This window comes from Sarcophilus harrisii, chromosome 2 (genome assembly GCF_902635505.1).
Source record: "Sarcophilus harrisii chromosome 2, mSarHar1.11, whole genome shotgun sequence".
NCBI classification, from domain to species: Eukaryota; Metazoa; Chordata; class Mammalia; order Dasyuromorphia; family Dasyuridae; genus Sarcophilus; species Sarcophilus harrisii.
In genome coordinates this window covers 555,338,095-555,364,081 of record NC_045427.1, presented here as the reverse complement: position 1 = coordinate 555,364,081, position 25,987 = coordinate 555,338,095, and the positions used below count along the sequence as shown (strand labels likewise).

At 34.6% G+C, this 25,987-nt stretch overlaps 1 protein-coding gene across 2 annotated transcripts in view; it reads right to left on the bottom strand.

Annotated features, from left to right (window-relative positions):
• Positions 1-3,074: 3,074 nt before the first annotated feature.
• Positions 3,075-25,987, bottom strand: part of HOMER2 (homer scaffold protein 2) — a 151,465-nt gene continuing 128,552 nt past the window's right edge. Inside the window, exons 4-9 of one of the 2 annotated variants that reach the window (XM_012541772.3) lie at positions 23,341-23,433; positions 19,198-19,334; positions 17,083-17,239; positions 13,202-13,312; positions 5,556-5,636; positions 3,075-4,082 (exon numbers count right to left, since the gene is read on the bottom strand). In XM_012541772.3, the coding sequence (XP_012397226.2) occupies positions 3,894-4,082; positions 5,556-5,636; positions 13,202-13,312; positions 17,083-17,239; positions 19,198-19,334; positions 23,341-23,433 (768 nt within the window). In that variant the 3' untranslated portion in view covers positions 3,075-3,893. The remainder of the gene's footprint in view (positions 4,083-5,555; positions 5,637-13,201; positions 13,313-17,082; positions 17,240-19,197; positions 19,335-23,340; positions 23,434-25,987) is intronic. The other variant, XM_031955683.1, reaches the window with a different exon arrangement.

Genomic DNA, 25,987 nt, shown 5'->3' with positions numbered 1-25,987 from the left:
ATATGAGAGGAGAGCTCAATTGCTTTTCATTAGGATTTACTGATGTGCTATGACGTAACCATTACATTTACTTTAAGAATTGATAATTCATTTTAAGGTAATACCAGAATGGCTTGAAAAATTATAAGACACTGACTGAAATCCACACAAAGGAAGAATTAGGAAATTTTTGAGAAAGAATCCTATTCATATTTCTAAGGTTAAAACTAAATTTTATTCGAAATAAACTGATTTGATGATAACTGTTTAAGGGGTCAACTCTCCTTTCAGATTTTGCCCAGGCTGAAGAGAGGAGGCAAAGGCATCCAAAGGGATGCTATACATAAATATAAACTCTATGTATTTCATGGTATGGGCTTAGCCGGTGCTTTCCTGTGGTAATCCTATGATCAAATGCAGTTGTTTAAAAAATCAAATATATTGTCATTAGTATAAATAGAATGAGAGGGCTACCTGTTCTTCCTTTCTGTGGACAGCAGTCAGAGCAATAGTTATGTGCTCAAAACAATATTGTTTTGATAGACCAAATCAAGTTATAGAAAAAAAAAAAGTCACCTTTGAGCCTGATAGATTTTTTCCAGAAAGGCAAGACTTTGCCATAGAAAATCGAACTGATTATTTAAAGAAGACTACTCTTCTGGCCTGGCTTTGCCACTAAGGGAGGTCACATATTTTTGAACATCAATTTCCTTCTCTGTTAAATGGGAATAAAGATTCATGCTCTTTCTGCCTCACAAAAGAATTATTGCAAGGATCAAATGAGATTGAAGATGTGAAAGTACTTTGTAGATTTAAAATACCACACAAGCATAAAGTTCTATTGTCAAATTTGTTTCCTCATACCTTTAGAAGCCAGATCACACTATCTCATGTTTATCTGCTTTATTTGTGTGCACTTGACTACTGAAAGGTAACTTTTCTTTAATTCTGAGGAGGCTCATGATTCCACATCATTTTATTCTTTTTAGGAATGGCACCATGTTTTACAGATAAAGAAGAGATTATAAGCCATGACTGACAACATTGTTTCCATGTTGAATTTTTTAAAAAAAATCTTATTTCTAAGCCTTGCAGGCAGTCTAATATTGTTTGGATCCCAATATGTCTAGGAGAATTATGTCCTTACTACACTTCACTTAAAATGAAATCTAAGGCAAAGCTTTTTTTTATTCCAAAAAATGTAAGTTTTGATTCAAATCACACTTATGAGAAATAAGAGCCATAAGCCTACTCTAAGAAAAAGGACATCATCAAACCAATGCATGTTACTTCACTATTTCATGAGGCAATATCAGAATAAACTAAGAAGGTTATTTTTATAATCTTTACCCTATCATACTCACCTCAATATACTCAAGGACTGGGCTCCCACACTTAGTATCTATCAGACACTAGCAATTACTCATTCAATACAATTCAATTTCATCTATTTTTTTTTCCTTTTTTTTTTGAGATTTTTTTTTCTTAAAGCAAAAAAAAAAAAAAAAAAATTGAGGCATTTCTCAAAGAAAAATAATTGGTTGATCAATAAGTACTCTTATGAAGCCTTTGTCCTCCCGCAGATTTCACTAAGCTAGCTTTTTACTACAAAAGATATTCTCATGCCTCATTCCCATAACACCTCATTCTTAATCAATGTTCCTTAAATGGCTTTAGGGTAGGACCACAATATGTTCCATCTAAGATCTTCCTTTGTTTTGTTCCACATTGGTTATTTATTGCCTTCGTTGTACCCTTTAAGGGTGTCTGAGTTGGGGCAGAAAGCATATTTCAAAGTAATTTATAATTTCCTGGAAATCTGAACCAACCACTCTATTTATTGGCTCTGAGATATGAACAACTTTAATGGTATTCTCTAGGAAGGGCTTCACTGACAGTGACTGGTGACAGATTCTTCTATTGGCCTCCATCCTAGATTCTAAGTGCACAATTCTCTCCCTTTGGTCTTCAAGAAGAGGCACCAAGTCTTCTTTAAGGACGATTGCTATTTGGGTATAAAAATCTTTGATATCCTTTTAAGTAGGGCTCTAATCAAAACAAGGCATGGTGAATCCTGGGCAATGGAAATATTTATTTATGGTCCAGAGGCAAAGGCAGCTTATAGCCCCCACTCTTCTAAAACATACCGTGAGCTTTGGACAACCTGAGAAAACTCCAAGTTTTTTGAATGTTTGCTCCAAGACCTTATTATGGCTACCTTTCTCTCCCATCTAAGCTGGAGGGTATTGAATCTCCACATAAAGTAAAATAGAGGGGTTATGGGATAACTATTTTTTAATTCCCACCCCCATTCCATATATGCAGGCTAATTCAAATAAATGTTTAGTAGGTAGAATTTCAGGCTATGTGAGAGGTATTTTGGAGACAAGTAAATTTTCTCTAATGAAAGAACCTAAAGCCATCTGGGGGAAGGATGGTAAGAATGTATATGTTGTAGGGGACGTAGTATTTGGTCACTCAGTCAAGGGTAGAATAAAAGGGAAAAAAGAATTCTGAGTGACTTCCATTTGTAACCCAAAGATCTGAGAGGCAGCCCTAATGGGCTAGAAGAAACTCCTGCCATATTTCTCCCTTTTCCCCCTCTCCAATTGCTTCTAGTCTGAAACAGGAGGTCACTCTGGTGTGAACCTTGACCCTAAATAAAAAGGCAAAAATTCTCACATTAGGTACTGTTTACTACCCTGATTTCAGTCAAGACACCCAAGGACTCCTGGCTCCCACGCTTATATCTAGGGGCACCTGGCATCCTGTGTCTCCCAGAATATCTGTGCTGTAGGTGTCCTTCACTGGAGAAGAAGGAAGGTGTATGTAGTCATCTGGAAAGCCTAGGACCCACAGAAATCCTAATCTAGTTACTTCCCTCTCATTTTCCATTTATTGGCTTAATATTGGCGTAATATTAATAAATGGATTGCAGACTGGAGGGTATGTGCATGTGTGTATGAGAGATGCCATACGGCTGAATGATAATTAAATTATTAGATATAACCGTGTATATTACACATTCCATCCAACTGAATGGTAAGCAATCATATATATTATATAATGTACATATAAATTAAATATGTGCCAGATGAAATTTGTTGTAAGTTTTATTTGATTACAATACCACTCTTAATGTAGGCCGAGCCTTCATGATCTATTGCTTATATGTCATGGCTGTCCACTTATAAGTTAAAAATAATTAAAAGGAAAATTGTTTTGTAGTCCTGCAGACCACATGATGACATGTGCAAATGGTGCTTTGATTTAGAGGAGATATCTATATTTCTTAAAAATCTGATTCCCTTTCTTCTCATGAAGTCTCTATTAATTCATTTTTAAAAGCATCACAATGTGTACTATGAAGGATTCACTACATTCATACACAATGAGTTTTAGATGGCTTATCCCAAAGCAAATGTATAATCTGTCAGGAATCATAGAGGTGGAAAGGACCTCAGAGTCAAACATCCCAAATGTGTCAGAGCAGAAATCACCTATTACATTTCTGATAAGTGAGATTAGGAAATCCAACTAACTCCAATCTCATTTACCAAAAAAGAATGAAATTGCAGGTTGCGTAGACTATTGCTAGCTGGATTAGAAAATACTTTTGTGTTTTTATGATTGCAAACAGCCTTAAGAAATATAGATTTCCCTGTACCAATATAAACCTAGTTCTTGATTCCTGAGGCAAGATCTTCCACCTGTCCAGAAATCCAGAGAAACAAGTGAAATTTCTATTCTGGACAGAAGTTGGTGAGCAGCACAATTGGTTGGGAACACAACAAACTTTGAGCCTCTATTTACAAAAAAACGCAGACAAGATATTTCCTGTTCCTATTTTGTAATACACACATTTAGGGGTTAACAAACATCAAACTTCTGGAGCCTACATCACAATTTGCACCCTAATTTTCCGTTCCCAGTTTGGAAAGCCCTCGCCGAAAGTCATGCAAGTCATCAATCTTCCCATCAAGGACTTCCAAAAAGTTCTTGAGTTCCATTTTTAGCTGGCGCTGTCTGTGTTTACTCTCCTCGATGTCTGTCCTTAAAGATCTCACTTTATCTTCGAGATTTTGATTTTCTCTCTCAGAAGCCTGGAATGAAAGGAAAAAAGAAGTCAGGAAGATTAGTAATCACTGGCACCATCAATGACAAAGTCATCCAACAACATTCCAATTTTAATTATTTGTAGCTGTGGAAATTGGGGAAAGAAAGCATGGATGAATGTAACCATTCCCTTAACCACCCATCCTACTTCAGATGTTTATCACCTCTCACTTGGACTACTATAATGGCTTCCTAATTTGTCTCCTGGCTTTGAGTCTTTCCCCCGTTAAATCCATCCTTCACAAAGTTGCCAAACTGATTTTTCTTAAATCCAATTTTGACCAAGTCACATCTTCCCCCATACCCACCCTGGAGCTGAATAAACTAGTGACCCCATTAGTACATCCAAGGTGAAATGTAAATAACTCTGATTGATATGAAAAGGTTTGTACAATAGGGTGGCATTCTACCTTTCCAACTATATTACATTCATACACTCTCTGGTCTAACCAAAATTTTTTTTTTTTGTGGTTCTTAAAACAGGATACTCAGTGCCTGCCAAGTCTTAACCCTGGCTGTCCTCCATACTTGGATTGCATTCCCCCTCTACCTTTGCTTCTTGGAATCACTATTTTCCTTCAATGCTCAGTTCAAGGACCTTCCCTTCCCTTCTACCACCACTGCTAATAACCCTTCCTCTTCAAAGTTACCTTCATTTGCTTTATAATTGCTTTGTATATGAATATATATACATACCTTGTGTCTTCCACTGGAATGGAGTTTCTTAAGGGCCAGAACTGCTTTGCTTTTGTCTTTAAATCCATAGTGATTACTCTAATTCCCAATACATAGTAATTGCTTACTAAATGCTTGTAGGTTGACTAAATGATTTTATCTCACCCCTGGAAGTAAATTTGGTCAATATATGGTATTGGGAAAATTCTCTGTCATCTGTAAGGATTGCTTGGTCACACTGATTATATTTCGGGGATTTTTCTTACTTGGGTTTAAACTGTGCCCTCTCAATATCAAATTAGAAATTTTGTAATATTTTTTTCCTGTGGATTTACAAATTGTAGCTATTTGGGGAATATGCCCAGAAACCATTAACCAGCAGCAGAGGCATTTAATTCAAAAGGGAAGTTTGTTGCTCAGAGAGGTTCCCAATGTAACCTGAATTGAAACTGCTTTATCTGCAACAGTCACCTTCAATGTCTCTGCTGATATTTACATTAGACCTGTACAAAGCTGATGGAATGGGTCTTGGACTCTGCCCTCAAATTAAAGAGAAGCCTTCTTAAAACAGGATTACAACAACAAGAAGAACAATGGAAAGACAAATCCCATTGCATTTAAATTCTGGGGACAAAGCACCAGGTATGCAATCACTTTTCACTTCTTCTGAATCAAAAAATTCTAACCTTCAGCATCTAGGAAGCTAAATGAAGTGAAGCTAGAAGATACTAATAAAACAAGTGCCTTCCCCAAAATCCTCTGTTAGATGTGTTTTTGACCAGTACCTCTAATTTCTCTGTGACAAAATCACATTCCGACATGAGTTGAGGTATGATTTCACCTTGTTTTCGGAGATCTTTCAACTCCTGTTGGAAAAAATGGAAGAGGGGAAAAAAGAAGGAAATATGAAAACCATAACCCAGAAAAGTTAGTTTTGACAAAGACTGCTTTTCACATTTATTGACAAAAATCAGAGTAACTATAAAATGTTAACATAGCAAACCAATAATGAAAATAAGGGTAGGATGTATATTTTTATATAGGGTATTAATAAGGTTGGATTGTATATTATATATGAGTAGGTTGTATTCTATTATATTAAACTTTTTAGAAGCTTCTTAGATAAGGTAAAGGGAGTATGGGTGTGTAACACATACAATCTAGGAGTTTTTAGAAGTGTTAATTTTATTAAAATGTTTCATTTTCCTTTTATTCTTTGTTATATAAGGATAACTCTATGGGAAAGGAAGGAGGGAAAGAAGTAAATAGATACATTGAAAAATGTAAGATAAAAAGATTTTAAATAATAATTTGTTTATAATATATTAATAAATGATTAAATAGTCTTTAAAATAATAATTCCGAATAAAAAAACTTATTTTTAAAAAGAAATAAATGGCTATCATCACGAGCTGTTTGGCTGCCAAACTAATGCAATTAGAACCAAGCTATCTTTTCAACACAAAGAGGAGTAAAATTCTAACTTTACAAAGTCAGAATTATTTTCTAACTTTTTGTTCAGTCATTTTCAATTGTGTTGAATTATTCGTGACCCCATTTGCTGTTTTCTTGGCAAAGATAGTGGTTTGCCATTTCCTTTTCCAGCTCATTTTACAGATGAGGAAATTGAGGCAAATAGGATTAAGTGTCTTACTTGGGGCCACACAGCTAGTGTCTGAGGTAGATTTGAATTTAGGAAGATGAGTTTTCCTAACTCCAAGCCTGGGACACTATCTACTATGCCACAAAGCTATCCCAATTTCTAACTACCAGCCAACATTAAATTAATCCCATTCTACATTAATTCTATTCTTAAATGGAAATAACAAGAATCCTGGTAATAATTTCATCAGAAGGGATTTTTCAAAGTTAGATCTAGCAATTTTCCATCTTTCACTCTTGTACAAGAAATGGGTGCTAATTGTTTTATGTTAAGGAAAATATTTTCTGAAACAAAAACTCAAGTGTTAAAATTAATTATTTGAAATAGAAAGAAACTGAGGTATAAAGTTACTGAGCAGTTATGACAATTTTCAAAGCTAGCATTTGCATATCAAACTAGGTCATCTGACTCAGATGCTGGAGACAAGGAATGATTTACAGAAGCTGATTTTTATAACTGAAGAGAGGAATAAAAAACTCATTTTAAACATAATTCAGTTGAACGAGACACACCATCTGATTAATTCACTTAACCTAGGCTTTTTTTGTACTGTTGGCAAGATCTAATTGTCAAAGTGAGACAGGAGTCCTTGCCCTATGGATGATGCCTTTTGTAACTACAAAGTTCACTATAAAAAGGTACTTGTGATTTGTAGTTAGAAGTCACCCTTCCTCTAAGCCTCTCAGCCTCATCTTTCAATTTCAAGATTCCAATGCTCAACTTAATGTCAAGTTCAAGAAAAAAAAGGGGAGATTTATCCACTAACACTGGAAAGATAAACTTGACCTTTCTCCAGTTGCCAGAAAGGGGAACTTGGCCTTTAAAGAGTCTTATAATCTTTTGATTATTCAATTCCTACCAAGATATATGTCTTAATTGAAATTATCTCCTCTTAAATGATAAAGTCTAATTCAATCTATTCACTAAATCTATAGGTAACCTAGACATAAGAGACTATGTTAGCTTGACTTAGTTGTTTGTTAGAGCTAACTTTTTCTAAAGAAGGGAATTTAAATCCCATAATCAAATTAAAAATAATCAATATTGATTTCCTTTTCAAAACTTCCCATGAGTGCTAGAAAAGTTGATAGCATGATGTAAAGACTTAATTTTACAATTAAAGGTAAGGTTTAAAATGCAAATTTCCTCAGAAAGGGAAAACTTAGAAATTTAAAATCACAGTAAGAGATAATTGATATCAAACCTTTTCCTCAGAGTAGATCAAGAAGAGGAAAGCTTCTTCCCCCCCTTCCCCTTTGATCTGATTTTTCTCATGCAGCATAATTGTGGGAATATGTATAGGAGAATTGCACATGTTTAACATATATAAGATTACTTGCCATCTAGGAAAGGGGATGGGGTGAAAGGAGGGAGAAAACAATTGGAACAAAAGGTTTTGCACAGGTGAATGTTAAAAAAAACTATGCATATGTTTGAAAATAAAAAGCTTTAAAAAAAAAAAAAAACAAGAGGAAAGGGCACTTCTAGTTTACAGGAATCAGGAGAAAAATACTATATAAATGTGGTCTTTTATTATTGTTGTTTAAAGTGCAGGGAGATCATATTCAGCAATTTGGCAAATACTCAATGCTGGAGGGGCTATGAAAAGACAAGCATACCAATATAAATTTAAAGTTTAAAAAAATAATAATAAAGCCCTATATTCACCCAACTATTCTGGAAAGCTACTTGGAATTATGTTAAAGAAGTCATTAAAATGCCCATACTTTTTGATCCACATATCCTATTGCTAAGTATATATTCCAAGGAAGTCAAAAACAGAAAGAAATATTCCACACACACCAAAATATTCATAGCAGTACTTTCTGTGGTAGCAAACAACAGAAATAAAGTAGAAACTCATTAGCTGGGGAACTACTAAATAAATTATGGTGTATGACTATAATAAAGTGTTATGGTACCATAGGAAATGTGGAATATAAAGAATTTAGAGAACCATAAAGAAGACTTATATTAACCGATGAAGAAAAAAGTAAATCTATGAAAACAACACATATAAGTATAACAATCTAAATGGAAAGAATTGAATCCAAAAAAGAAGAAATCAAATGGTATATAATTAAAATGAACAAATTTGAACCTGAAAAAAAATATGAAAAAAATCATCTTTCTTTCTTAGGAGAGGTGGGAGGGACTGTGGACTTGAAAAATTACATATTTTATTGGCTTCAGATGATGTCTTGGTTAGTTTTATTAAACTGCTTAATCCCTTTTGGTTCCTTTCTTCCTTCATTCATTTATTATAATAGATGACACTTTGGGTAGCAGAAAAGGGAACAACAAATACAGAAATGGAGGTGAGCTAAAAATATCATAGAAATTTTTAAAAAATTAAAGAAGGGAAAACTACATGGGGCAAGTCCTAAGGTTATAGAATAGACCAAAAGCAAATTCTAAAAATTTCCTTCTTTGAGGTCTTTAACATTAAAGAGATACAATATAGCTAACATCCAGAAACTCAGTGAATTTGGTAATACTGATTTCCTTGTCTCTCTGACCTTTCAAAAAATTTCTGGGGTTGATGGATGAGAAGAGAGAACTTCTTTTCTAAAGTTGTTCTGGAGAGGTCTGAAATTTGACCTTATATCACTGACAAAAATCTGGTGAATTTATGCTGGTTTGTCGAGTTAATAAATCGCCATTTTCACATTACTAAGCTGCAATATTTTCCAACTGTTTGTTGGTTCTATTCATCTTCTCACAACAAAGCTTGTTCTTTGTGAGTATGCCTTCTCAGACATACTCACAAATTCCCATGATGTTCAGCCAAAGGGCTGTTAACTTAAATTTTCTCCTCTTCTTCCTTCCTCCACCAAATCATAAAAGGGACAGGCAACTCCAGAAGTCAATAAAATATACTCACTGGTGTAGCACAACTCTCACTTACCCTCACATGACAATGGAACAAGGATATATTCAGATCATTACCCTAATATGTGGGAGAGGTTTTGAAGACACTTTAGGTTGTTCCAGAATTACTGTTATTACTGAATCCCAGAAGCCATCATTCACAGTGTCATTGGGATAGCAGGGACAATGTATGGGACAGCTTTTGAAGACACTTTAGGTTGTTCCAGAATTATTGTTATTACCGAGTCCCAGAGGCCATCTTTCACAGTGCCATTAGGATAGCCAGAACTATACCAAGAAAAAAATATAGAAAGCTGTCTTTAATGCTTAGTGCTTTCAGCTTTCTGTGTTCTTTGTCTCCCGAATGGTGCCCTTCTCTCTCTCCTAAGATTCGCATGCAATTCTGCTTTTGGGGCCATTATAAGAAATCACACTTGATCTTTCCCAGGTGGATTTGCATTTTTAATAGGAATTAATCTATACCAAAGAACTAAAACTTCTAGCAGAATTTCAGAGAATGAGATTCTCTGAAAGGAAAATGAGATTTTCCTTCAGAAAAAAGGAGATATGCTTGCCCTTCACTAAATGACCAAATCTACCACCTCTTTAGGAGGAGAAGGTTTGTAGTTTTGGAAGGGTATATGCCAAGAGCATGATCATGCAGGTTCTTTTTAGAGCTGGAAAAGTATGTTCAATGTCTGAGCATCCTCAATTTTTTAACCAATAGCAACTCTTAGGATTATAGATCCATTATTGGAAGGGACTTTAAAGGTCATCTAATTTAATTCCTCCATTTCACAGAGGTCCCCAAGACTTGTGCAAGGTCACGTCACACAGGTAGAAATTAGTAGAGCTTGGATTTGGATCCAGTTCCCATGATCTCAAGTTCAGCTTCCTTTCCACTGTATTAACCCATATTGTTGGAGGTAGTGTTCACACTCACAAAATCATGTATTCTTATGGTACTAGAATAGGAGTCATTCTTGAAATTAAACCATGTTACAATTATAAGACTGGCCATGAATCTAAAAGTAATTGCCAAAAAAACCTCTAAAGAGAACAAGTGACCACTGAAGGAAAGCTCCTCTATCCTACATATAAAAAAGAGTTTTTATTATTGTTTGTCTTTCATTTTGAAAATGACATGACATCAGGGAGGTACTGCCATGACATGCAAGTGAATGACATGCAAGGGACACCCTTTTTCAAGTGCTTCAAGTTTCTCTTAGAATCTGCTATTTAAACATTAAAATATTTAAACTATTGGGTATAGAACACAGAGTGTCAGATCTAAAGATCCAGCCTCAGATAGTTATTAGCTGTGTGACCCATGGCAAGTCACTTAATCTGATTTTCCTCAGTTTCCTCATCTGTAAAGTGAGCCTGAGAAGGAAATGGCAACCCACTCCAATTTCTTTGCCACAAAAACCCCAAATGGGGTCACAAAGAGTTAGGCACAACTGAAATGACTCAACAATAACCAATAGCAAGATTCTGGTTTCTTTGGTCCAATGTGTAGATGTAGGGTTAGGGAATAGGGACTGGATTTGTGGCTTCATTGATATGAGAAATTCCTGAATAAATAAACTTTCTCTGCTAGTATGCATTGGTACCTTTCCTATAACTTACCCCTAAACAGCTTCCTAGAATACTATGAGAATAAGTGATAGCTTAGGGTCATAGAACCAGTAAATGTCAGTGGAGGGGCTTGAAAACTCAGTCCTTCCAGGCTCTGGGGCTGGTTGTCCATTCACCACATTATATTGTCTCTGAATGTGCCGTTATCTACAAATATTTACTGCAGAAGCAATCTTGACAGTAGGTTAACAACAGAAAGCAAGAAAAGCGATATCTATTGCTTCACTATTCAATTTATTTTCCTGCTTATATGACCTTTTTTTTTTTTAATGTGGACACCTTTCTATTTAAAGAAACAAAAAGCCTTCTCTGTTTTAGGTACTCACGTAATGGTATTTTATAGTAGGCATTATTATAAACCCATCTCAGTATCCTAATTTTATTCAATTTGATAAATCAACTAATATACATATATTTATTTGCTGAGGCAATTGGGGTTAAGTGACTTGCCCAGGGTCACAGATAGAAAGTGTTAAGTGTCTGAGGTCAAATTTGAACTCAAGTCCTAGCTGCCCCAACTAATGAATATTTACTGAACTTCTCCTGTGGGTAAATCTCAATGTGTTTATGTTTCTTAATTGAAACAATATCATTGCACAGGCTGTTTTCTGATGTGCTCAGATTTTCAAAAGGTTTTGTACACAGAAGGGAGGGGCATGGAATCAAGACTGAATAAAATGCTTGGCATGAAACTGTAAGAATGATGTTAAGTGGGCTAATACTCACAAGGAGCTTTGGACAATGTTTAAGAATAATAAAAGGGACTTTTAAAAAATGATGATGTGCAACTATGATGGACCTGTCTCTACAACAAAGAGGTGATTTGGGCCAATTCCAATAGACTTGTGATGGAGAGAGGCATCTGCATGCAAAAAGAGAATTATGGGGATTGAATGTAGAACACAACTAGCTATTTTTACCTTTTTTTGTTGTTGTTGTTTTGCTTTTTTTTCCTTTCTTATTTTTTCCTTCTTTTTTGATCCAATTTGTATGTGTGTGTGTGTGTGTGTGTGTGTAGCATGATAAATGGAAATATGTTTAGAAGAATTACACATGTTTAACCTATGTTGGTTACTTGCTGTCTAGGAAAGGGGAGAGGTGGAGAGGGAGGCAGAAAAGTTGTGCAAGGATGAATGCTGAAAACCATCTTTGCATGTATTTTGAAAATAAAAAGCTATCATAAAAAATGGTGATGAGAAAAAACACAACAAGGAAGGGATAGACTCATTAGTAAGAAATCGATGAATTCTTCTGGTCACCTCTCTTGGCTCCAATTGCGTCATGTAGCCATAGGAATGATCCTAAGACTTCCTAGCCTTGGGAATGATATAGTTAGGAATTTCTTTCCTTAGGCTATATGTTGTCTTAGTTTACTTTGTACAGTCAGGACGCTGAGTCTAAAAGATTGCTGCCCATCAGATAACAACCTCTAGGTCAATGATCATGGAGTTTCTGAGACTAATGAGCAACAATAACGGTGCTTAAAGTTAATGCAGTTGCAGAACAAAAGTGGGTGCCTGCCATTTGACCCAGTGATGTTTCAGGCCTAAAACACCTCCAGAAGGCACCCCTTCTTGCTCTCTGCCCAGGGGACTATGGATACTGCCCCTGCACACAAAGTCTGAACCAATCAACTTCTCAACTCCACCTCTAAACCATCAAAATAGCATATCAGTGACATGAAGCATCTGGTTTCTCTAACTTTCCCCTATAAATTTACATTCTAGCTCTTAGCTAACTTCTTTTGGAATTTAGTCCACTTTAACTGAATTCACAATTATAACAAACTTTCCTTCTTGTCTTAGAGGTGGGTCTAAGCCTACAAGTTCTTTTGAGACACCGTGGGTCTAGAACCACAAAAACCTACTGAATTCCAAAGTCATGATGAATTCTATTTTAAAATGCTAAGAGATAAGACTAGAGGAAGTATTCCAGATGTTAAATTTAAAGAAAAAGCCAGATTCTCCACTTTACCTGCCTTTAGAAAATAGAAAAAGACTGCAAACTAAATTGTTTGAGGAAATGAAGGCTTTGATTTGACATCTTTTAACTTAATAAAAATTTCAGTAATATCACCACTAATGCTGCACCTTATTCTCAAGTGAAAATCTTTCTACTCTAAAAAAGTGAGAGCAATTAGGAAGGGGAAGGAAGGATGTTCCTTCTCTCTAAGTCTGTCTGAAGAGCCCTTCATAGTGTAAGACGGAAAACAAATACAACCATGGCAAATATTCTACTGTCCTTCTTTTTCTTACTTACCCGCTCCTTGTCTTGAATTTCAGACTCCAGGGCCTCCAATCTCCTGCTCAGCTGTGCATTCCTCTCTTTCTCCTTATTTATTTCATTACATTGTTCTTCCAGTTCTTCAATCTTCAATGAACATTACATAGAAAAGCAAAAATGTTTATTAATTCTTTTATCTTTTTAAAAAATTTATTTAAAACTAAAGACAAAATAAGAAAAAACAAAACAGAAAAAGAAAGACATAAAAAAAAATATCCTTTGCCCAGTAGAACATTAAGGAGGATTCAAAATATGTAACAATAAATTTCCATTTCAAGAAAGCATATATAATAGAAGTTATATTTATGACTGTCCATCTTTTCTTTGCTTCCATTTTTTTGTTCTCTGCTCTGAACTTTTTACTTTGTTCTTTCTTCTCCTTTTCTCCCCCTTCATCTTCCCCAAGTAGGCTAGAGTTAAGTACAGGTGTACATGAGCGCATGTTCACGTGCACACACACAAACACACACACCGATATACACACACATGTACTTACACACATACATTCATATATACATATGCACTTACACATATGTAGACATGCATCAAAAACAATATTAATATGGCTGAAAAATAATGTAGATCTCTCTTTTTTAAGCTTTTTATTTTTAAAATATATACATGGATAATTTTCAATATTCACCCTTACAAAATTTTGTGTCCTAAATTTTTTCTCTTTTCCCCCTGCCCTCTCTCCTAGATGACAACTAATCCAATTATGTTAAATATGTGCTCTTCTTTTATACACATTTCCACAAATTGAATTTCTCTCTTGATTGAACCTTTTAAGTTTGACCTCATTAACTCTTGATGCAACATAAAAGATCCCAGGCTCTATTTTTACACACTTTCTCTCATCTTCTGCTCCCCTCCCAACCCCACTTTAAAAAATTAACTAACTCATTTACACCTGTAACTCAGTAGCCTCTATCTGAAACCCCCTATGGAGTCTATCTATTCCCCTCTGACCTGAGATCTTAGGTAATTATGGCTCAGCTGTAGCATAATTAGTTAGTAACATGTCTTAGTTTAAGGATAATTTGTGTTTCTATTTTCATGCTCCTATTGCAAGCTGGTAAATGATAGTTTTCTTTAAAGATTCAGGCAAAGGCAAGGGTCAGCAGCCCACGGGATCTATTTGTTTTTATGCTAAAAGAACTTTATAGCAATTTATTCATGCACTAAATACATTTTGTTCCATCCCAAGTCCTATTATGGTACCATATAACTACACTTTCAGGAAAGGGAGTAATTTCCAAATAGACAATAATGGCATTCAACTTTTGAGCATAATAAAGATATTTCCCTATAGATGAGAGGATCTGTTTCTTTGACTCTTCCTTGCAGGGAGTACAATAAGATTTAAGTGACAAATTCCAAGAAACTTTCTCCTTCCTAAACCAGTTGAAGACATGTAGCCTAGTCCTTTCTCCCCAGAACTACTACATAAGGAAACACTGAAATAAGGGTGAATAAATCTGATGTCATTTCCATTTAGTCAGATAGGAGTGGCTAGGACATCTGGATTGGGAGTCAAGGACAAGTGAGTTTGAATCATGCTTCAGACACTTTCTAGCTGTATGACCCTGGGCAAAGCACTTAATATTTCTCAGCCTCAGTTTATTCAATCATAAAATAAGTATAATAATATCTACCTCAGGGAGTTGTTGTTGTAAGGAACAAATAAAATAACATAAATAAGGCACTTTGCAGACTTTAATAAATGTTAGTTGAATATCATTTCATATCACATTATACAACATGATGTCTTGTTATGTGATGTAATATCTTATTGTATTGTATTATATTAAACCCCGAAGCTATGCCAGTAGAACGGAAATACTGATGATCCTACCAAGATGGAAAGGCCTGTTTTTAGACTGATTCTGCTGTTTGAAGCATCATGGCTAAGTGTGAAAGATCTCTTCATTAGGACAATATTTTTCCCCACAGCATCTCATAAAAAACAGATATTGAGGAGCTACCACTTTTGTTAGACAGAGTATTCATGTAAATGAAACCACAAATCTATTAAATATTATAGCACTAAAGATAAGCCCTAAAATTAATGGATTGTTTCACATGGGTGAGGTTTTCACTTATGGTGAGTCTATTGCTAGTATTATAGAAATGGCAAGAATGAAAACATCTGCCTAATGTGCCACACAAAAACAAATTAATGATCAGGTACCCACTTGGTTTTTGACAGTATGAAGGTAAATTAAATTTTGAGTACCATATAAGAGCCAATGAAAGTCAATCTCCAGGTCAGTTTGTCCTAAACAGTCAATATCTAAATCCCAAGAGACAAATTAAAATTCATATGCCAAATAATGCACTGTTGGTAGAATTATAAATCAGTTCAACTCTTCTCAGAAATAATGTGGAATTAGGTGAGAAATTACTAAACAGTATATGGAGGTAGCATGGTGAATAGAATGCCAGGCCTGGAAGAGTCATCTTCCCAGATTCAAATCTGGTCTCAGACACTTAGTAGCTATGTGCCCCTGGGCATCCCTATTTGCCTCAGTTTCTTCATCTGTAAATGGAGAAGAAAATGGCAAACCACTGCAGTATCTTTGCCACGAAAACCCCAAATAGGGTCACAGAGTTAGACTCAACTCCAAAACAAATGAACAAATAAAATGTAGTCTACATACTATGGACCTGTTTGTGATCTATATATCTGTGATAATATGCCTGTGACAGGCATAACTGTAAATGCAATTTGACAGATATTATATAACTTGTACCTATAGCTAGAATATCTGCACCTGATAAAATTTGCAGAGATTAACCCCCCCCATCCCTTTTAATAGATGAAGAAAGTAATAGGCATTGATGTGACCTAAATTTGTCTTTTCTATGTTATCAAAAAGACAATTAATGGATGACTGCACCAAAAACAGAAAATGGAAAAACGAGAACTCCATTTTTCATGAGGATTTATTCATGACTGCTGCAAGTTAATTTCAGCAGATGAAGATGCAGAAGCATCAGAGGGTTCTAGGACGTTCATGATATTATGGGGAAATAATGAAATGTGGGATCCCAATTGTGCTGGAGTATCCCTGATTCCCTGTGGAACAAGAAGATGAAATATCCAGGCTGTGCAAAAGCTAATAAGACTTCAATTATGACCAGAATTTGTGTGACATATTTGAAAAAAAAAAAAGCAAACTAAGACACATTTCAGGAGTACAATTAGACTTTGCCTAAGTTTTCCCTATCAGAATCCCGAGTTTGGGTCAGAACTTGAAGTCCAAACTTCTTTTGGAGAAAGGGATGTAAAAGCAGAGGAAAATAAAGATTCAGGGTTGGTCCTAATTAAGTACTTTACTATTTCAGAGCTACTCATCACTTGGGTTTGTCTAGACCTCAGTTAATTTCTAAAATTCCTACTTGTACAACTGAATGTAGGATAAAGCAAATAGATATTGTTTATCAATAAAAATCCCTAAAATATGAGTCTATCTATAAGGGTTTAGGTCATAGATTACACATTCAACTACTTTTTCTTTCTAAACTGAGAACATTAAATAATTATACATACATGCATATACAATTTTTTTAAAGCCTCATTTCCATGGCTTGTAAGGTCAAGGAAAAAAAAAAAGAAAGGGGAAATAGCCTAGAGGAAGGAAGTAGGGGAAGAGGACAAAAACTTTTCCTCTAGCCAAATGGCCCCTAGGCCTATAGTCTTGGAATTCTGTTTTCTTTCTTCTTGCTTTCTCTATTTTTCATTGGCCTATATCTTTCATATAGATAGCCTGTGCCCAGCATACAGCAAGTCAAGCATCTCATTCAACTACATAAATTTGCACACAATTCCAGGCAGCCTAAGCAATCTGACTTACCTTATTTCTGAGACGATCATTCTCATCTCTACAAATAGAAAACTGCTTTTTCCATTGATCTACACTGGCAGCAGATTCTTGAAGTGCTGCTGTTAGTCTTGCATTGCTTTCTCTCAAAGTTTGCAGCTCAATCTCCCATTTCTTGACATTGGATGCACTGTTGTGATGATAAAGTTGAAGGTTAGGTTCAATACTATAGAGACCTCTCATGTGAAATCTAGAATACGGAGTAGAAGTCAATATCTCTGATTTTAGAACCTCCATTTCCCCTTCCTACTTAATCTAAAGCCTATTTTTCTAAAGAAAAAATCATATTCTCTTCAATATTATACAAGTCCCATTAAAGATAACCAACCATTCTCTGGTCTATATCAAATGTCAACCTAACTCTTCCCCAAAATAATTATATATATATATATATATATATATATATATATATATATTTAACATTTTAAACTCTTCTCTCACTTGATTGCTCCCAGCTTCATCCTTTTATAATTCTTAATTAATAGATAAAATAATAGTCTGAGGCTACATGATATATTAGAGACTAACAAATAGGTCCTCTATTCTTATTCCTATACATTCTTACAAATCACTTACTGATCCCACTCCACAGGCATCTGCTGTTGGCAATTCCTGACTAGATCCTGAGACTTAGGGGGAAAAAAGTCTTCTGTGAAGCATTAAAAACCTTGAAAGGCTTCTATGAAGTCTTTAAAGTCTAGAAAGGCTTCTGTGATGTACTCACACAATAAGGCAGTGTCAAAAGTAAACAATATCAAGGAAAAAACAACACCCTGATTGGAAAACCCTCCAAGAGCTATAGTGAAATGAAGATGTGAGGGCTGAGATGATCCTCTTTAGCCTGCTCTTCCTAGAAATGTCTTTAGCACAAATGAAAGAGAAAGTTCCTTAGATTAAGAAAATCCAACATGGTTTTTATCTGGTGGCCCAAGACCCTCAATTTTATCATTTGATTTTTCTTAGAGCACCTTTGAGCATTCATTTGAAAAACTTTCAGTTATGTAACCCCAAAGCCTTGTCTTAGAGAAGAAAATATTTTTACTACATCAATGTGTTCAGTGGGGTTAAAAGAAAGTAAGTTTCATACTAGTAGTCATGATTCCTTTACAATCCTCAGGTTATCTTCTTTGTTCTAAACCTTTAAATCTTTGACACTCAAGTTCATCTCCAATGACACCTGGAAGGAGTTTCACAGTAAAACTTAATTGTAAGATTTCCGGAAAGAGGTGTCATCAACCTGATAGTTACTCAATGGTAGTAATAGCTACTGACCTAAATTTGTCTTCTCTGTGTTATTACTAATTTACTTAACTTTTTCAAAATAATTTTGTAAACTTTTTTTCTTGTGATATAGTCAGCCTCTCGTGTCTGAACTTGACATAAAGCTATGTACTTTTAACATAACAAGAATCATCAAAACTCATTTAAACAAGTTGAGCTGATTTAAGGAAATGGCTTCACTCATAAATTCACTTGTTCATTAATCTTGAATGTTGAAGCAAGATTAATTTCAGATATGGAATCATTATATTTCAGTAGTCCAAAATGATTACACACACACACGACCTGAGAACTGATTTATCATTATTAAGGACTGCTGACAATGCAAATCAAGTCAGTCCAGAATCTAAAATAAGATAGACCTGCCTGAAAAATTATAAAATTACAAGACATTCTATATTGGGTCAGATTTCTGGAGTTGAGTTAGCTCAGTCTAGTTAAGTTACAGGGGCTGGATAGATGCATTTCTTTTCAGTGGAAGAATGCTTATATTTAACTTCCTTTCCCTAAAAAGAGAAAGCAGGATCCTTACTTCTTCCTCTAAGAGAAAACTTGTTAGCTTCTGTTAGAATTCCTCTGATGATGTGTGGGCAGAGAGCCAGTGTGGGAGGAAGAAAAACTGGGTGGTTTTCTGTGTAGCATTTTGCATCAGTCCACATAAAAGCTACCTCTAGGTGTCGTATTCAGGTTTCTTTCTTTAATGGCCAACTTACTGAAACATCCTCCTTCCCAATAAAAAGAATGGAAATACCACCAAGGAGAAATTGAACAGTTGGAGAAATCATTTAGAAGTGAAACCATCAGTACCTCTGTGTGAGAGCCAGCTTCAGCTTCTCATTTTCCGATTTCAGATGTGCTTCTGCAGGGCCATGAGATGCCTTTTCATCGTCGGTTCCATTCACACTCGATGCCTGAGTAGAAGATGAGGTTTCACATCCTGATTCCTATAATAGGGGTCACAGAAGTCGCCTAAACTAAACTAATTCACTTTTCTTCCCACTTTTGCAAATGATGGAAAACAAGACGTACACAAATGTACACAGGCGCACATGTATACAGACAAAGAGAGAATGGAATGTTTTGCTTCTTGGGGGCAACCACTCTTTCAAGAGTCACAAGTGATGTCAAACCTTGTGCACTAAAGCACAGCTCTTTAATTAATAGGAGGATTCCCTCAAGTCCTTCAATAGCTACCCATTTCCTCAGGCTTTACACATCATTCTAACAAACTTGCTTTAATTTTTAGACTCCCCAACAACCTGAAAAGCAGCAAATTAGAAGCATTGTGATTATGTGACATGATACAAATTATATAATTATAAGATTAACACATTAATGATTACTAATAATAATTATTAGACTGGAGACATAATATAAACTCAAAGATTAGGGAATAGCTAACAAACTATGGTAGATAAATGAAATTGATATATCACTGTGTCAGAAGGAATAAAGAACATAGAAGAAATATAAAGAATAACACCATAGACAACAAAATTAATACATAAAAAATGGGTCACCACATAACAAAAGTCAGGGACAATTGATATACAGTTTGTGTGTTCCACTCATAGCCATGTAATATTCAAGAGAATAAAAGGAAGAAAATATTAAATTTTGGTACTATAGATGTCAATCCTCAGCTAAGACCGATTTTCTAGGGAATATAGAAACTAAAGCATATTTGAACTCTAACCAACAGAAGAGAAAAATAACAAAGACCTTCTGCATGTTTTCTGTGCCATCCCCAGTCAAGATGGAGAAAACTGAAAAGATTTCAATAATACTTATACTTTTAGGTTTTCAAGTGATAATTGCATTTGGATACTTGAAATTTAAACAACATAAAAGTCAAAGATGTTATCATGGAATGGAGATAAAAATGTTCAGTTTTTAGAAATGATCCCTGTGAGCAATATTAGGAAACATATACAGATCATGGATTATTCTAGGGACTCAATTCTTTAAGTTTGGAAAACTTAAAGAAAACTTCCTAAATGCAGTATACCACTTTATCAAATTCACCTTCTGGATAAATGTTGTTAGTAACATCTTTCTTTTTGAATCCAATGGTCTCCTCTCTGCCCCTCTCTCCTCAGTTCTCATTTTTTCATATATCTATACTTATTTTATATATTCTGATTTATATATGCATGTATATATGTATAGAAATACATTATGTGTGTGTGTGTGTGCATGTGTGTACACACACACATATTCTGGTTCTTCTCTGTTATTCCTAGCACTTAGCACAAAACCTGACAAACAACAAGCACTTAACAAATTCTTATTGATTGATCTCTCTGTAGCACATGGCACTGTTCACCACTCTTCTTCTTGAATTGAATTATATTGTATTGTATTAGATCTTAGTTTTCCTCCTAAGCTCTAACACTTTTGATGATTCTTCTTCCTCCCTTCATTCTGTCAGCATATTCTAAGACTCTTCTCCCCTCTCCTCTATCTACATTCCATTTCTTAGAGGGCCCATTCATTAATCTTAGCCATTTCTTCCACCTTTGACTCCGAATTATAGTTTTAATAATGATCTCTTATCACACAATCAGTAGTAGAAATTCATTATCCTATTACCTTGACTACTGCAATAGCCTAACTAATTTTCTACCTTCCTTCTTCAACACAGCCTACCATGAAGACTTCCAGCTTAATTTTCCTAAAACACCATTTTCATCCAGTCACTTTCAAGATCAGATGTCTCTAGAAGCTTCCCATGGCCTGTAGAATAAAATCCTTACCATCCAACTGTAAATCTAAGGTCCTCTGACGCCAATCTATCTAACTCAATCTCTTCAGCTGAAGCCTGACCTCCTCCAAAGCCTCTCTCCTAATCGATTAAGCTCTCCACAACATTCTGGGTTCACTTACAACTACAACACTTTGATAAGATTCCCAACTCCCAGAATAACTTTTCCTTCATCATTTATCCAAATAAAATCCACCCCTCATAGTCTAATTCAAGTCTCATACCCTTAATGAGGTCTTCTTTAAGAGCTCTGGCCCCCAATGATTTCTTCCCCATTCTAAACTACTCCACTTACTGTCTCTAACACTAATCATTTCTTGACATTTTAAACTGTTATATTTTCTAGCCTTAGTAAGAACACAATCTGTGAAAGCTAGAAATTGGGACCAACCTTTCCCTTCACCGCATCATTTTAAATTTCTTTCTGATTCTTCTATAGTATGAGTTCTTATTCTTTTTTATGTGTACCATGGAAATGTCTGGAGGTTTGGTAACGTCTACAAACCCCTCTGGATCATATAAAAAGATACAGGATTTAAAAAAGCAACTAGTTATTGAAGTAGTTATTAAAATAATTCTAAAAACAAATTCATGGATTCCAGGTTAAGAACTGCTGCCCTACAATATCCAGCACAGTGTTGTAGTAGATGTTCCATAAGTATTTTAATGAATAAATAGCAATTCCGTTAAGAAAAGAGATAATTATTGTCACTTTGCAAATTCTAAATTTATTTTCAAAGATACATTAACATGGATCTAGGTGAGAAACTTATTTTCACTTTTTCATGTTGACCTAGTTAAAGTCCTTACATTTGCTTTATATTATTGTTAGAAACTTGAAAATATGCTTATTAAAATCAATATTTATTCATTTGAATACATGCAAAATGCTTAAGGAATTTTGTTTTTACTTTTTTCTTGATGAACAATTTTAAGTTCTGCCATCTGGAGAGATGACTAGTGACCTATTCAAGGTGGTAAAGATATACTCCGCCCAAATTGATAATTAGCTTATTAAACATGACTAGCCATCTTATCAACCATCAGTTTTAATTTGCTTTGCTAAATAACTACAAAAACAAAAAAAGCACCATCATTTCATTTTTTCATAGCTAGAAAACTAATATAAAATCGTTTTTAATCACAAAATGCATGTTTCTAAAACACATCTTCTAAAAATAAAAGAAATAGCCATAACTGAGCTGTAAAGAATATGGGTATTAGGATTTTACCAAACACAAATGATTTTTTTTAATGCAATTCATTTGTATTTTATTGTTTAATAAAAGTCTTAGTAATTCAAATAGTTGTTTATGGTAATATATATATATATATATATATATATATATATATATATATATATATATATGCGTGTGTGTGTGTGTGTGTGTGTGCATGTGTATACATATATGTATAAATGCATGTATGCATATATATGTGCATATCTTTTAAAATGTATATATAAAAATGTGTGTAAATACCTATACTACCAAATACAAAGTCCTTACTATTATTTAAAGGGATATTAGTCATATGTTAATTCTGAAAAAAAAATTTCTATTAAAAATATAAACAGGGGTGCTATTTTCCTGAATATACTCCAAGTATAACTCAGATAGCAGATTTTCTAAAGCAATGTTTTTCACTCTACTGTTACAGAGGAGCATACTTAATAGATACAGATGTCTTGAATTCATATTAAAATAAAATCAAACTACATTTAGTCAATCCACTTTAATAAGGTTGTTATTGGAATAACATGCCAGTCTTAGTATGATAATGCTAGATTTCCTCTGAACAAAGAGAAACAAATTAGAACAGAACTGAAATCCATCTTTTAGCATGAAACTTGTTTACCTTAAACTATGTGGTTACAGAGAGTATTACTGAGTAAAAGGCCATTCAAAGAGATTTTCTCCCAGTACAACTACTTTGAAGTAAAAAGTTTTCTATCAAAATTACATACGGTTTCACTTCCTCTGACATTCAGTTCTGTAAAAAGGTTGATAAACACCAGGAAAATATTACAGGACAACAAAGTGCAGACAACCTTTACAAACTCTCCATTGTTAATATTTGTTGTTGTTTAGGGGTTTTCCGGGGGAAGAGGGGGTGTTTTGCCCAAAGCATTCATGAAAGCTAATAACTGATGAAATACAGGTTTGTTTCCTGGATATTTTACTTACTTGAGAATGATTGCTTGAAGTCTCGATTTTCTCTTGAGACTTGTCTCTAGCTAATTTGGCAGCTTCCTTCACTTCCTGGAATTTCTCTGCAAACTGAACATTAATAATGTTTACTGAAGTCATTCCTGGCCCAAACGTTATTGCTGTTCAGAATCACCATCACCATTATGCCTCCTTCTCAAGTCAGCAAATACTGTGTGTGCAAAAAAAAAAAAAAAAAAAAGGAAAAAAAAGAAAAAAAAAAAAAGCAACAGCAAGCTTTTTAGATAATTTTTAGAAAGTCAGGAAAATGTTTCCTAAGAGTATAGCAAGAGCTTTTGCTAATAAATACTAGAAAACAAAGTCACTCAGGCTACGACATCCTTAACATTTAGGAGAAAGATTGGAAATTTAATAAAGACTCAAAACCAAAATGATATTGATTATTGATTGAGATGAAGGTAAAAATTATTTACTAACTACACAGAAAAATTCAATGTTCCCCAAGGAACAAAGAAAAATCAAATATGTACATAAAAAGGAAGAAGTACAGGCTTGATGGGTTTTTTAAAAAGCATTTCATATTATTAAATACATCTTTTAGCTACTATTTAAATTACACTTGGAAATAAACTCTTACCTTGGGAATAATGGAACTTTATGTATTAAAAAGATAGACCAAGAAAATGCATTAATATCTTAGATTATCTATATAGTAATTAATATTAGCCAGATGGGAACTAAATTACATTTCAAAATTGCCTGTTTTAAGGTTTTTGGTTTTTAGCAAAAGTTACTTCTTGTTTTTAATCACATAATTATAATTCAGCTTTATTACTTTAACTTCAATCATACAAAGAATACCAGAACAGATGAATTAATATTAACTTTGCATGGAACACAGTCTCAACTCTTAACACTAACATAATTTTCCCTCTTCAGAAAAGTTTTGCTAAATATAGAAAAGTAGGTAAGACCAAGTCTTCACAGGCATTTTTACAGTGAAATATTCCAAAACTGCCTTTAGGATAGGAGCATTTCATATCTACTAGAAAAAGTTGGTTCTTGACCTAAAGGGACTAGAGACAGCAAGGAAGCAAAAACCATTGGAAAATAAGAGCAGGTACCAGTTGCAAAAGGTAAGCCTCTCTATAACCTTAAGCATCCAAAGGAACATCAAATCTACCATTAAAAAAAAAAAAGTGTGCCTGAAAAGGAAACAACAGCTCCTGAGCAAAAAAGCCAGAAAAAACAAAAACCAAAACCAAAGACTTAATTATTACATCCATTACACTGTGATTGTCTGTTTCTCACTAAAAGGAAAGGAGTGTTTTCATTGATATGTGATGGGCTATATAAAGCCAGATTTGAAATCAGATATTTTGATTCCAAGGTGTAGCTTGGTAACACAATGAATATAGTCATAGATCTGGAGTCAGAAAAACTCATCTTCTGGAGTTCAAATATGGCTTTCAGATACTTACTGTGGAACTCTAGGCAAGTCACTTAACCCTAATTGCCTTGATTTCCTCATCTATAAAATGATCCGAAGAATATCTTTGCCTAGAAAATTCTATATATGGACATAACTGGAAAAAAAATGACTGGATGATGATGGTGACTTTGATTCCAAATCCAACATTCTGCCACAAACTTCAGGTTGCAACCCTATATGGGGTCATGTAACAATTGATTGGGGGGGGAGGGGAGCAATGGGTTACAAAATTATGATATGTTATCAGTAAATGTTTGATTTGTATCTCTATTTAATGCATCTATATAACCAGAGTTGCATAAAATTTCTCAGGTGAAAAGGGGTTTTGAGTGGGAAAAGTTTAAGAAACCTTGTTCTATCACACTAGCAGAATAAAACTCAGTATATAAAAATGACCCAAAAAGCCCAAACTTTTTCTAGCTGAAAGATCAACAGGTACTTATCTCTGGTTCAATGCTTACTGAAAAGACACAAGTTCATTGACATATGAGTTTGGAAAAAGATGGCTTTGGTGATTCAAAGTGAGACATGGAATTAGAAGTTGACATGTTGCTGGTAAAAAATGGGGTTAGCAAACGCAAGCTACTAAATAACAATAGCTTTTAAAAATTATTGTTCAAACATTTTTCAGTCAAGTCTGACTCTTTGTGACCCCATTTGGAATTTTTTTTTGCTAAAATACTGGAGTGTTTGCCATTTCCTCCTCCAGCTTATTTTACAGATAAGGAAATGGACAAACAGGGTTAAGCGACTTACCCAGGGTCACACAGCTAATAAATGTCTGAGGCCAGATTTCAATTCAGATTCTCCAGACTGAAGGGCTAGCACTCAATCCACTGCACCACCTAATTTTGAAGATAATTCATTTCTATTGGGAAAGATAATAAAAGATAAGTAGCAACTAGGAACATTAGGGAAAGCTTCTTGGAGGAGAATATACTTGAGCTGAGCCTTGAGAGTGTGGGGAGAGTGCTAGAGATTACAGGAAGCAAAAGTGAGGAAGGAGAGCACTTGACAAGAAGGGCAGGCTGTGAAAAATAAGATGGAGGCAAGAAATACATTGTCCTGTATAGAGAAATAGAAATTTGACCAGTACTTAAAGAACATGAAAGAATTAGCCTTAAGCTAATTGGCCAATGGTTCTAAATGCCAAACATAGGACTCATAAAGGCA